The sequence below is a fragment of the Vespa velutina genome, chromosome 9, assembly GCF_912470025.1.
Source record: "Vespa velutina chromosome 9, iVesVel2.1, whole genome shotgun sequence".
Lineage (NCBI taxonomy): Eukaryota > Metazoa > Arthropoda > Insecta > Hymenoptera > Vespidae > Vespa > Vespa velutina.
In genome coordinates this window covers 3,290,902-3,306,010 of record NC_062196.1, presented here as the reverse complement: position 1 = coordinate 3,306,010, position 15,109 = coordinate 3,290,902, and the positions used below count along the sequence as shown (strand labels likewise).

General features: G+C 32.1%; 1 protein-coding gene across 5 annotated transcripts in view; it reads right to left on the bottom strand.

The window, feature by feature from the left end:
* The window catches only part of LOC124951668, a 72,969-nt gene extending 60,277 nt beyond the window's left edge, over positions 1–12,692 (bottom strand). For 2 of the 5 annotated variants that reach the window (XM_047500422.1, XM_047500426.1), the window contains exons 1-3: positions 9,232–12,692; positions 8,500–8,974; positions 3,568–3,810 (exon numbers count right to left, since the gene is read on the bottom strand). In XM_047500422.1, the coding sequence (XP_047356378.1) occupies positions 3,568–3,810; positions 8,500–8,737 (481 nt within the window). In that variant the 5' untranslated portion in view covers positions 8,738–8,974; positions 9,232–12,692. The remainder of the gene's footprint in view (positions 1–3,567; positions 3,811–8,499; positions 8,975–9,231) is intronic. The other 3 variants (XM_047500424.1, XM_047500423.1, XM_047500425.1) reach the window with 3 other exon arrangements.
* Positions 12,693–15,109: the final 2,417 nt, after the last annotated feature.

Here is a 15,109-nt window from a genome sequence, read left to right as displayed (position 1 = left end):
CTGTCTCATGGTAAGATTTATACGATGCTATGTTACACCCGTAGATCGCGTATTAATGAATTTCCCGATATTTTCCGAAGGGCGCCTGAGATGCCTCGAACAAGTGGAAAGCGGCTTCTCCGAAGCTCTCTCACGTTTCTTCCCCTCCTTCTTCATCTTCTCCTAGCAAGCCTCACCATCCAATATTTAAGAGGGCGCGTATATCTTCCGCGAAACAGCCCCTTTAACCCGTGGCTGGACACTTCCAATTTATTTGCAACGCCAGCGCATCTTTCATCGCGATTCTCTTACTTTCTTCTCTCTCTCTCTCTCTCTCTCTCTCTCTCTCTCTTTCTCTCTTTCTCTTTTTCTCTATTTCTATCTCTTTCTCTCTTTTATCGTTCGAACGGAACACACGTTCGCTCTCCGACGGAAGAGACGAATGAGTTCTGTTTACCGACGTCGAATTAAATTATTCTAAGGCTTCCCCTTTCCCCAAACTGCATCTTCTTCCACGCAGAATTATCCCGTCATCTCAGCAATTTCGAAAGTCGTCTTCCTCCAACGAAAGATCTTCCTCTCTCTCTCTCTCTCTCTCTCTTGCTTTAAAAGGAAGAAAGAAAATTTCTCGGTTGAACTACAACTTGGCGAGGCTCGATAAATGCGCGTGAGATATAACCGGCTGATTCTTTAAGCTGTATCTTATTCCTTCGTTATTTTTCTTCTTTTCTTTTCTTGTTCTTTTCTTTCTTTTTTTTTTTTTTCTCTTTTTTGTTTTGTTTTATTTCTTTAAAGTTCCCCGATACAATTTCCCCAAAGTGTTGGACATGGATGAAAATTTTTGTTTTACCTCAATATTAATACCGATATCATATATTATTATATTGATGAATTTTTTTCTTCTTTCTTTACAAAAGTATATAAAATACATCGAATTGTCGTATCTCACAGTTCGTCTAATATCTTTACTGGTTACGAAGTTCCATAGAAAAAGACGGAGACCTCTTATATTAGACATACTTCAACGATTGAAAGAGAACGAACGAATGAAGTAGAACGAGTTTCGATTCGAACGTAAGACTACTCTCGCCGCTAATTGGCAATTCGCCTCACCACAGTAGACTACCTTTAATTAGATCCTTTTAGGATCCTAGAGATAGAGAAAGAGAGAGAAAAAGAGAGAGAGAGAGAGAGAGAGAGAGAAAGAAAGAACAAAGTGGAATGAGAAAAATGAAAGCGTAGCTACCGATATCGACACTCTTAATGCTTCCTATAATTACCGATAAAAGCCCAGAGCCCAGAGACCTCGCTCGAGCCCTTTACGTAAATGAAAATCGATTCGCGAAGTAGACAGGCGTATCTATTGCGGCCACTAGCATCTCCTCCTCTCTGTTTTTTTTCTTTTTTTCGTTTTTATCTTTTTTTTTTCTTTCTTTTTTTTTTTTTTTTTTTTTTTCATTTTTCATCTTTTGAAGGTACGACCCACGAACCACGGGGATCGCGAATGAAGCTCGTCTAGGCGAGCACCTACCGCATAGCTTCGATGCATTTCCCTCTTTCGATCATTCTCCACCGATCCCCTTTACCCTTATCCCTCAGCCATGTGAATATGAACACGGCAACCATAAAACTACCCGTTACATGTCGATATTTCGATGTAAAATTTTTTCATGTTGCAATGACAACCGAGAGAACTGGGAACAAACACGCTGACTGGTTTAAATATTGGAAAATCCATGTTGATAACTGTAATACCTACTCGTTAATGGTTGGCCATACGTGCAGGGATACACTGCCAACGTACAAATAAATAATTGGAGTAGAAAAAATATATTGTAATAAAAGATAAATTTTCGAGACCGGAAAAAGAAATATAAAAAAGAGATAAATTATTCGTGAAAATAAAAAATAGAAATAAAAAGAATGTTAAAACAATTACAATGAAAAAATAAAAAATAAAAAAAAAAAAAAGAAAAAAAGAAGGAAGCGGAAAATTTTACCGACCGATGAAATAGAAATAAATATCTTATCGTGTTTTAATAACCGGACAAGCAAAGAACCACGAAATAATTACGGCAAATCCCTCTAAATTTTGTCGAACGCGGTTGGCATAAAGTACGTTGTAATTACCCTAAAGTGCATTCTCTTCGTGAGAACGCCCGTCGAGCACGTTCGTGCGTTTCTCCGTTTAAAATGGCGCATTAAATTTTATTCAAATGTGCCTCGCGCTTTCTCAGCTATAGCGGCTGCGTCTTGTCGGAAAGTCATGTGTTATCGTGGAATAACAATTAATATTAGAATAGCAAAACCTTACTTGCACTGGCAGTATTAAGTAATGCAAAACAATATAATAAGAAATTTCTAAATATTTTATGATAAAAAATTTATTTAAATCTTAAAAGAATTTTCATTCGAATATTTCGAATTGTTCGATCTTTATGAGAATTTTAAAAGAATTTCTGTTTGGTATTAAAAAAGGAAACATTTCATACTCTATTATCGATAACAGATAAATCAATTTAATTCAATTATCATCGGATAAAATTTCTCGGCATATCATACAGATGAGCACAACAGATGAAATTTTTTTTTATTATAAAAATTCAATATCTTCACCGATTTATAACATTTTCCAATAATGACGTTTTAGATGCAAATGGTTAATAATAAAAAAATTTTTTTCTAATGAATCTTAATTACTTACGCCTTGTTATTCAATTAATTCGCTATAATACCGATTTTCTTTGGATTTCGTTCCAAAACCGTGCGTTTTCATACCCGACTTCCCAGCTTGGCATATATACTTAATCCACATAATACCATAGCATTTCGCTTCATCGATTACAAACGAGAAAATAATTCGCTACTATCTGAGGCTTGATATTACTTCTTCGATATGATAGGGTGTGGGTGGAGAGGTGGCATAGGAATTTGAGAATGGTGGGAGAAGATTTCGTGCGCTTCGAGATACCTTTATTAATCGCAACGCTTTCGAGGCCGCATAGATTCGGGATTAAGTTAATCTACGAAAAAGTTTTATAAGCTATGATTAATGTGCAAGCTCTTATCTCCTTCACGCAGAATAAAGCGAACCCTTTAGTTTCTTTAAACAGAGCGCGTCTCTATACGCATACATACATATGGGCAAGCAAAAACTTAACATTTTTATATTCAAAAGATATGAAAGATAAATGCTTTGATTACAAGATAGAAGAAGAAGAAGAAAAAAAAAAAAAAGAAAGAAAAAAGAATAAAAGGTAAAAATGTATTTCTCAAATATTCTCTTTTATTCGAATTAATAAAATATAGAAAAGAATGGTTGGATAAGTAAATCCTCGAATAATCGATTAAGATAATAAACAATGGAAAAACTCTGCAAAAATAAATTAATTCTGTATCGCTCAACTAACTTTTACGTGTAACATTTTCAATTATATGAGAATAACGCGTTCGATATATGTAGATAAATATCTACTTAAAAAAAAAAAAAAAAAAAAAAAAAAAAAAAAAAAAATAGGATCGATTCGTAAAAAAATTCTAAACTACCAGAAATGTTTCAAACATAGAGAAATGAAAAAAAAAACTTACCTTCTGGTTGATGTGGAGCATAGATGTTGAGGTAGAGACAATCCTCGCTCTGGTTCTTGAGATACTGCAAGTGCCTCTCGAGATACTCATAGCGTGCTGGTTTCACCTCGTCACGAAGATTCGGTAGTACTTGCGGGCAAACCGGAGCAAATTCCAGAGACTGTCGTACTCCTCTCCAGGGTTGCGGTGATCTCGGTGGCGTGAACCTGAGCGAGCCGACTGGAGGCTCGGCGTATGGGACTCCTGAAACATAGTTGAACAATTTAGTTCGACACTTTCGACTTGTCGATTTGTCAGCATTGCTCTCGAACGTCCCATCAAACCGATTAATTCGTGATTCTTTCTCTTTCTCTCTCTCTTTCACTCTATCTTTTTCTCTATCTCTATCTCTATCTCTATCTCTGCCACTGTATCCGTTTCTATCTCTATCTTTACCTCTATGTCTATCCATCTATTTTTCTTTTCGATTCGTTCTCAAACGTATTCTCTGATCGATTAGAAACCTAGTAAAAGTAGACACCTCGTTCTCGATCAAGTGTGTTTCAAACGAACGAAATTGTTTCCCCCCTCGTTCGTGTACGTTCTACGGAAAAACAAAACAAAAAATAAATAATCCATCACCAGTTGATACGACTTTTTTATATTTCTGAGATAGAAAATATTCCGCTTCATTTATATGAATAATTATTACTACGTATAAATTAAAAATATCTTGAAACAATAAAGAAGATATATCGATCCTATCCTTAATTTAATATCAAATTAAATGATTTTTATTATCGACGGATCAAAATCAAATAATACGATACTTTCTTTGATCTTTATATATAAAAGATCCTTGACAGTGTCTAGTAAATTTCATCCGAGATACGTGATATAGCCTTTCATATATAACGATGATAAATTTTTTCGTATAGACCGTCGTTACCGGATTTATAGTTGAAATTCGCTCAGAGAAAGAACGGATGAACGTACAATGTGATAATCGTTCTTTCACATTGAAAACGTTCTTTTCTCTCTCTCTCTCTCTCTCTCTATTTATCTATCTACCTATATATCTATCTTTCTTTAGATCTCTCTTCTAGCAAAGAAAAAAAAAGAGAAAATAGGATACAACGCGTAGACATTCTTGTTTGCACGCAACATCAAATCCGAAAGCTCGTTCACAGGCTTGAGCGTTTGTACTTATTTGTCCTCCGATCGATAGATCGACCAGCAAACGGACTTTATCGTGACGATGAATTTTTCATGTCTCAATGCACTGCGAAGAGCTGCTCTGTGGCAGAATTCGGACACGTTTGAATAATGGCCAGCCGGAGGCGTCGTTACTTCGTGATTTACCGGCAAATAAATATCTGCTACTTCGTTTTGTTGCCACGTAATACAAAAAGCAAATAAAGGTAAACGAACTTGATTATTCGCTTGAAATTACATGTACCCGTGGGACTCGTATTTTCATTGAAAAATAAAAATAATCTCTTCGAAATGTTTCACTTTTAATTGTTTCGAAATTACATGAGAGTAGAAAGGTATATATATATACATATATATTTTTTTTTTTCTTTTATAAATATTTTCTTGTTTGAACATAAATTATGTTGAACAGATGTTTCGAAAATAATTGAAGCAAATATTACGTAATATTATGAAGTTCGTTTGATATATTAGTAATAGTCATTTGGTATAAAAATAAAAATATATTATAATAAATTCTTTCCTAAAGGGAAAAAGAAAAATTGTAAAAAAACATTGAGATTGAAAGTAAAAAAAGTAAAACCATTCATACAAAATAAGTTGAATATTTGAATATTATTACGTCGATTTATATGTTTATTTTTAATATATATATATATATAATAAATGAACCGATTCAATTTACAAACTTATATACATACATTTCAAAAAACATATTGTATTTGAATTCGAGTCACCAACTTTACCTACAACGAATGGAGATTCGCAATAGATCATGCTTTTGCGAAATTCACTTTGGTGATAGGAGAGTTTTCGTTGTTTGTGAAAGTTGAAGTATTTTCCATCGGAACTTCAAATTCACTCGGGAAATTAAAAACGGCCACGAATGCACGTCCGTTCAAGTGAGCCGTTTAAAACACGCGCGTAACTTCAACCGTAACTATTTCCTTTGTAGAAGTCGTTCAATAGAATAGACATTTCGAAATGCAGAATAATTCTCATCGTTCTTGTCGATGAGTTAACAGTAATTGTGAAATTCCCTTGTGTGAGACATTATCGATTAATATTTATATCATCGTAATTATTTCTTGCATAATTAGCTTTGCGGTATGGTAACAGAAAGTTTTTACATTATCATTATATACGTTGGCACTTAGCTTACGAATATTCACATAGGTACATATATATTTATATAAAATAAAATATTTAATTATCTCTTGCATACCTATATATGTATACACGTATACACACACACACACATATATATATATATATATATATACATATATATGTATAATACATATTCTTATGAACATTTTATGATATTGCATTATCGTTTAATTGTATAGCGTTATATCTATGATTATTCATACATAATTTACTTAACAATTTATTTATTCACTTTAATTTCATATTAATATGATTATATCCGAATAATGATAGATTGAAATTAAAAGAAAAAAAAAAAAAAAAGGAAAAGAAAAAAAAAATTTTTTTTTAAATTTAAAAATACCGTAGAGTTTCTATTTTTTTTCTTCCTTTTCTTTCTTTCTTTTTTTTCTTTTTTTTTTTTTTTTTTTTTTTTACAATAACCAAAACGACGATTTTAGTACAATGATTTTCGTTCAATTTCATCTCGTTCAAAACTTTCGCTCCGTGTCTCGCGGCAAAATATACAATGGTACCTCTGGGACGTCACAGATTTGATTCTCTTTTGAAATGAAAAATTTTCACTAGAAAAAAGTTATATAGATTTCGCATAGGATGAAACTTTTGTTGAAGTTTCGGAAACGTGGGTGGCACTTTTAAAAGCATTTACTCGGGTATACGTTAGCAAAGAACTCTCTTTTAAGAGGGAGAAAAAGAGAAAGAGAGAGAGAGAGAGAGAGAGAGAAAAGAAAGAGAGAGATAGAGCGAGAGGCATACAAGAAGATGGAAACAGAGAGTATCTATTCCCGAAACACCCAGGACGCTTCTTCTTTTGGATCCTTCGACGTATCAGGATTCTCAAAGCCGTGCGGATACGTTGATCAAACGCGGGAGGTCGCTCGTGGAAAGTTTCGCCTTTCGAACGAAGTTCTCTTTAACGGCGTATCGAATCCCATCGGAGGGAGATCCTGATTGCTAAAAGATAGAGAGAGTGAGAGAGAGAGAGAGAGAAAAAGAGAGAGAGAGAGAGAGAGAGAGAGGGATAGAAAGAGAGAACTATGTTGCGAAACTCCACTATTACGATCCTCTAACCCAGCCGAATTTTACTTCCATCCTTCTCTCAAGAAGCTTTCGTAGAATTTCAAAGAGCATCAAAAGTACTTTCTTCTTTTTTACTTCAACGATTTAATCGTTACGTTGAACTCACGTAGACAGGCAGAATCAACAGATCTATTCATTCATTTATATTGAGTTTGTAAATAACGATTGAGTAGTAAGAAAAACTTATTGACAAAAATACGATAGTGCGTACGATTGTATTTAAATCGCACGTACTTAATGTATTTGTTTTGATTTTTTTTTCTCGTTTCTTTTCTTTTCTTTTAAATCAATTCTATCCTAGTAAGATGACATAAACGTATACTGCGTATAATTCATTATATGTTTTTGCTCGTAACTATGTTTTGTTCGTTTTCTTTTTTTTTTTTTTTTGCATACATTCATACATATTACGCGTCGAGTTTGATTATTGAAACGTAATTGTCGAGTTTAGTTACTGAAACATAGTGTTCGAACGAAGATGTCTTCGAACCTACTCCATCTATTTTTCATTTTTCGTAAGAGCAACGTTTATTTAAATATATATATATATATATATATTATTATTATTATATAATAACAATTTATAGGATATCTTTGCTATTTAAAATCAAAAAAAAAATCGATTAAGTGTAAAAATCCAATGAAACTTTAATTAATTATTTTTATAATGTGAATAAAAAAGAGATAACATTTTTTGTGAGAAATGTCGTATTTATTTTAACGAACGATTAATAAAACTGGACGAAGACTTCTCTGATGGTGATGTTTCAAAGAGGTCGACGATTTAAACGTTTACCGATTTTCAGAGGATCTCGATCTCATCTATTCAAAGGGTCTGGTATTCAAATTGTGAATATTCCATCAATGACGAACGGCTTTGCGACGTACCAAGCTATGTTCGTATCAACACGGTTCACAGAATATATCGTCCTTTCACGATGGGAAACGGTGCTGTTCCTTCTAGTTTCCGTTATATACGATAAGCAGAACGCGATCTCGATTGCTATAGCTATGTACAAGGATGTACTGCTTTCAAGGATATTGTCGAGTTTAAAAGAACTTTTATATATACTGATAGATACATTGAAGAGAATCAGACAGAGTCTATCTTTAAAATTCGATATCGCAAAATAATAAATAACTTACTATTTTATGATAATATAGTTATGTGCACACATACACACAAACACACGCACACACACAAAACACACGAATACGTATATATTTATTTACGATATTGTTATATAATTATTAATAATTCTATAATAATAAGTATTATCAAAATCAGAGATTATTTATTAGCTTTATTAAAGCCTGATATTATGAAACATATATTGTATAAAGTGATTAATGAAATATATATATATATATATATATATATACGCATTGAACATTAAATTGATGCAAAATAGTATTGTTGAATCGTTTCAATAGAAATGTTTAATTGAAATGAGAATTTCAATTTGATGCATGCAATTACTTACTTACCGAGGAAAACGTCGACTAACTGAAGATCGTGATTGGTTCTCGGCTTGACTACGGTCCCACGTAATCGACCATGTTTTATTTTAACATCTTTCGTCACGGGTTCCAAGCTTTCTTGATGATACCTCGGATAATTGATGTAAGGTGCACGAGTTTCACGTGAGTCACGATGTTCCGTGAGAATTTGTGTGCAAGCAAGAAGCACAACACCAAGCAACTCCAAACGAAGCATCTTCGACATTTGTTTTAACAATTTCTTTTTTAATTCGTCCACCGATTATAAAATTAGCATTGAATTGCACGATACTGATCGAAATCAATCGATCTTAAATCGATCGTTAATTTTCGTCTTATCGAAATAGAAAGGTTTTTTTATTTTTAATTTTTTATTAAAAATCGTATATATATATATATATTTTTTTTTTTTTTTTTTTTAATTAATAATTTCTTTTGCAAACTTCATTTCCAACGCTAATATCTAATAATATATCAAAATGAAAATAAAATTAAAAATAATCATGATCGTTTTCATTAAAAATCAACGATAAAAATTTATATAATAATGTTAAATTATTTTGGATTAATCGTATTTTATCAATATGAAGTAAAATCCACGTTGGACTGATGATAAAATCAAATTAAGTCACAATTCATTTCGTATCAACGTTAACACGATAACTTCTACGAATGGTTGACGAACGAAATAAAAGTATCTTTATAATTAGAATCTAGAACCTTTTCGTTTCCGGAACACCGGAAGTCACTCTAATACTGTCTCTCTCCTTTATGGGATTGAAATTTAGAAGAACTCGCTAAGATCTGGATGATGAAACTGTTATTGTCGATGATGACGATGATGATGATGATGATGATGATTTACACCATTTCTCATAATTCATTTTTCATTTGCGTTTCATTTCGTTTTTCTTATTAATCCAAAATTTCAATTGCAAAATTTATTACGATGAAATCGAAACACTTTTTTTCATATTTATCATCATTCTATGTCTTTTTCACTGAACAATCAACAAAGTCCATTTGTTTGTACGTCCATTATTCGTACTTTCTTATTTTTTCATTACTTTCTTCTTCTAATTTTTCTTCTTTTTTCGTTTCCTCTCTCTTTTTTCTTTTTTTCTTTTTTTTTTTTTTTTTTTTTTTTTTCTTTTATATCAATTTCACAGGAAGAGTCATGATAACGTGAACGAAAAATCAAATGAAAATCACACTCGATGTCACGACTTTGACGTTGTCGATCGTTGTAAGAAAAAAAAGTCACAAGAGACTACGTCCGTTCACGTTCGTTCAAAAGTTGAAAACGTTTGCGCGTCCTCGTGCTTCGAAGACGACGTTACTTTCGACGACGTTGCTCTCAACGATATTCTTGGCGACGGTGCAAACAAGGGTGAACGCACGTATGCGTTGCTCCATACGCGGGGAAAAGGAACACCACTCAAACGCCTACTCTATTTTCGAACTAAAATACGTATAAACGCGTCCACTATCTCTATGTATGCATATGTATATGTATTTTCTCCCCCTCTTTTTCTTTTTCTGTATCTCCCATTCTCCCACTCTCTCTCTTTCTCTCTCTCTCTCTCTCTCTCCCTCTCTTGCTCTATCTATCTATCTATCTATCTATCTATCTATCTATCTATCTCTTTATTTCTCTCACACTTAAACTTCCTACAAACGATATCTTTCCAAACGATCAACGAATAACTTCATCCTTCGAATTTACGCTCCATTTACGAGCTTCGGAAAGGACTTTCTTAGAAATCCAACCCGTGAATGTCTATTTATTTATCTTTTTTTTCTTTTCTTTTTTCTTTCTTTCTTTCTTTCTTTCTTTCTTTCTTTCTTTCTTTCTTTCTTTTTTTCTTTCCTGCTGTGTTGAAATAAGATCGTCTTTCTCTCCTTTTCTATACAACGTTCAATTCTCCGATAAAGTACTTTCGTAAGAATTTGAAAATTTCTAATACGGTCTATGTTATAAAACGTGTTAGAATAAAATTGTAACAAAACGGAAAATAAAAAATATTTTACTAGATAATTATATAATAAGTAATGAAAAATTATTATTAAAAGTCATATAAATGAGCACTCTAGAATATTTTAATTGGCATGTTGGTATGTGATATATATATATATATATATATAGAATTATGAAAAAATGTTTCACATTTATATTTAAAATGTTTTACATGTCAAAATATGTTTCTCCTGTCGTACTTATCTTCTGTAACATATATATATTTAACTGGATGGCGTTAAATACATGTAAATGTAAAATGTAGATAGTGATGCGTCGCTTGATATAAATCCACTAAACAGAAACGAACCAAATACGCAATTCTAATGACGTACTAATTACGGAATATATACCGATTTTAATTTCCGGTAGAGTTTGATATCGTCTGTCATGTATACATACATCGATAACTCTAGCAAGTAAGTACAGATACCTAGTATTCCGAATATAGCCGAATGCAATTTCCAACTTAGGAATGACGTTAAGCGTTGCCTAACAAACTTCGAAAACGTTCGCGTTAAACTTCCTCTTTTCTCTCTACCTCTCGTTTCTCGCACGAGAGAAAATGAGAAAGGAGGATTGACGAGAAACTGAGAGAAACTAAATTTACGAAATATTTACGCAGCATTTTCCGATATTAAAGATAAAGTCTTAACTTAAATCGCGTTGGAATTTTCTTTTTTTTTTTTTCTTTCTTTTTTTTTTTTTTTTTAAATAAATAAATTCCGAGACGATTGAAAAGGTATATATATATATATATACATGCGTACATACATATACATATATATTTACAATGTCACGAATTTGAAAATATTTTCTACCGTTTATCTATCCTTTCTTATTTTCTCAACATCATCCGAGGATCTCTTACAACGAAATGCATACCAACGAAGTAACTTAGTTATTTCGGTTGAATCTAGGATATCACAAGAGATTCAGCTATTCGACGACTGCGTCGAAAATGAAGGAACAACGATAAAATTTTCCTCTTCTACGGTCTTGTCATAACAAAGTTTTCATTACTTACTCGACACATATTTCAAAAAATTATTGTAATCCCTTTGTAAACACGTTCTATCTCCCTCCTCCCACTCTCTTTCTCTCTTTCTCTCCTCTCTTCTTTACTCTTTAACGAGGAACATCTTTTTCCTTGTTTCTTAATTATAATTCTTACGTCAATTATATTTTAAAACAATATTGGATCGGAAATATTTGAACTGACATTAATTAATGCATCTCTCTTTATTTCTCTTTGTCTTTTTCTTTTTCTTTATGTTTAATTTTCATCATAGTCAACGTAACTCTATTTCAATGCTCTTTCCAGAACAGAAAGTTCTTTTTTTTTTTTATCAAGAACAAGAATACTATCAAGAAGTTTCATCTTGGTATAACACGTCTTTCTTAATCAACTGTCGCTTGTTTGCACCTTTATCTTTGTTTTCCCTTTCTCTTTCTTTTATTCTCTCTCTCTCTTTCTCTCTCACACACATACACTACCGTACACATACATATATACATACTCATGCACAAATACGTATACAGAAAACGTCAGTAAGTAATTTCATTGAGAAAATTTCGCCAGATGCTAATGTTCTCATTTGCGTATCATGTTATATTTTCGATTTCCTTCCTTTTCCATCGGCAACAACGGGGAAAAATGTTTCACGCGAGAAAAATCCCGCCCCTCCCCCCTTCACCTCTCACCACACAATCACGATGAGAAAATTACACGATGAAATGAGGAAAGAACGTTAGAGTCGTGGAGTATATAGAATATTCTTGGAAAATTTTCGATCGTTCCAAAGTTTATGATGCGAAGTTCGCGAGCGACGCCATCGCGTCGCAACGTCTAAAACAACGTTTAATTCTTTTACTTCGGGAAGAAAGCTCATACGAAATCCTTTGTTATTGAATATTTCTTGAAAGTTCGTGAAAAAAGAAAATAAAAAGATTCCTTTCACTGGTTTCTTCGCTTTCGCTTTTTTTTTCCCTTTTTTCTCACCTTTTTCCAATCTTTTTTCTTCCTTTCAATTTATTCTTTTCTTTTCCTCTTTCTTGTTTCTTTTTCTTTTTTTTTTGTTCTTAAAACACATGGCATAAACACATGGAATAAGTGAAAGAAAATTTTTATCTTCCGACGAATTCGCGTCCGTGGTGTTTCGGCATCGCGATAGAACTAAGGTCGCAAGGGTGAAGGCGGGGAGGATTTCTAAAATTAAATCGGGAACGTTTCGAGGACGCAGCGCTGCCGGCCGGCCAGCTAAATCGCCCCACGCTCATTTCGAACTTTTATTTTCGGAGGTAGCGTGCCGATGAACGCGAGTTCCGTTTACGTATTATATATATATATATATATATATATATATATATATATATGTATTAACGTACACATACTTTATGTTCTATTTATTTTTTACTACGGTATTTGACCAATTCATTGCAAACAATCAATCGATACAGACCGATATTACTACTATTTATTTATTTGTTTATTAATATTATTTCTTCGTTATTATTATTATTATTATTATTATTATTATTATTGTATTTAATTTTTTAAATTTGTTTTATCTCATACGAATGTAATTACATGAAATCAATTTGATGCAAAATATAATACGTTTATAGGATATTGCAGTGAAGAATGCTTAACACGCAATTTGCTCTTGTGTAAATTAAAAAGAAATGTTCCGGCTTTATTATACGACATATTTAAAATTTTTAAACGTTCTACTGCGATTATTTCTCGGACACACGACGTATTCAAACCGCAACCATTAATTCCCATGCATTTTTACCGAATTCTACTAATGACTGATATTTAATTACAACAGTAATTACTTTCAATAATTTAGCATTTCAATGTTACGTTATATAGAACGATATCCTGTATTTCATTTCATTTATGAACCATTAGAAAAGAGTTTCTCTTTTATATACTTAAACGAATACGTTTCCTTCGAACTTAACTTGAATTTTCGTTAGGACCTTTCAGGGATGGCTCCTAGAGAATATAAAGAGATGAAGGATTTAGATTCGCAAGGAACTATCCATCTTAAACTCTGTACACGACTTGCCACGACATATTCATAGAACGTAACGACGTGTAAAATCTACGATAAGAGTACTTCGAGAAGATCTCATTCCTTCATTCCTTCTTATACCCTTTCGAAGAGGATATGGTAGGGATGAGTTGTCATCTCTTTTGGAAATATCTTCTAATTTACGTTAATGAACTTAAGCGAATCTTCGCGGAACGTCGAAACGTGACTTTCCTGCGATAACAAAATGCCAGATACGCTTGTTTAATAAAAGAACATTGAGAAAATTTTCTCGATAATATTCCTTATTAAATTTTATTATTTTCTTTTACCAATGTATAAAATATAATATACATCTATTGTAATAATTCATATTTTATGAAATATGTATTATTAAATGTCTATTAAAATAAATTGACTATTTTAATTGTATCAATGTATATATATATGTATATATATATATATATATCTCGATCTTTACTCAAACATCCCAAAGATGACATTTTATTCAATGAAATGAATTCCTATTATTAGTTTTACGAAGAATGAATTTATAGTTAATTTTGTAGTGAATTTATAATGTGTATTTAGAAAAAGAGACAAACCTTTGTAGTAATGATATTCAAGAAAAAAGATATTGCAGTGTTAATGAGAATTTTATTGTCATTCATAAATATTCTCTGCAATAGTGATCTTTTTTAAACAATACTTTTTTTTCTAAATAATTGTAATTTTTTACGATGAAAATCAAAAAAATCAAAGAAATCAATCTTTAACGATACTATCAAAATATTTACTCGTTTGAATGACAAATTTTACTTCCTGTCTTTATTTATTTTCTTTTTTTTTCTGGACTTTACAAAAATATCGAAGATTGAACGAAAAAGCATCCTATATATAAGCCACGTCGTTCTCACGGTAAAAATCGATCTCATTACTTCTCAACGAGAACATTTCCTTCGAGGATCTTGCAAAATTTTAATCGTAGTTGAGAAATTCATTCTACTTAACGCTATTTTCGTCGGTCGAATTATTCAAATATTCTGTTCCTCCTTGCGTAGGAAATGAGAAGAAATTTAAGAAAATTCCTAATTAAAGTAGCTTTGAGTGTCGATATTATTAATCCGTGCTAGTAGTGGGTAGAGGAAAAAAGTTTACGAGCTTTCTGCCTTGCTCGTTTCTACCATTCAAATTGTAAGATGTATATATAGTAGTAGTAAATGGGAGGGAATGAATTTTGATTTTTAACTTCGTATTTTTCAATGATTTCATACATTTCAATGAATATCGAGATAGGATTAATGAATTTGCAAATTCGTCGAAAACACTTCTTTTATCACATTATACAATAAATTTACATAAAAAAGAGAGAGAGAGAGAGAGAGAGAGAGAGAGAGAGAGAGAGAAAGAGAGAAACAATAAAAGTTTTTATCGCGTAAACTATTACATGAGTGATGATAAAAAAAAAAAGAGAGAGAGAAAAAGAGAAAGAGAGAATGTAGAGAGATAATTGAACTGTCCATTATTAAGAGTACAACCA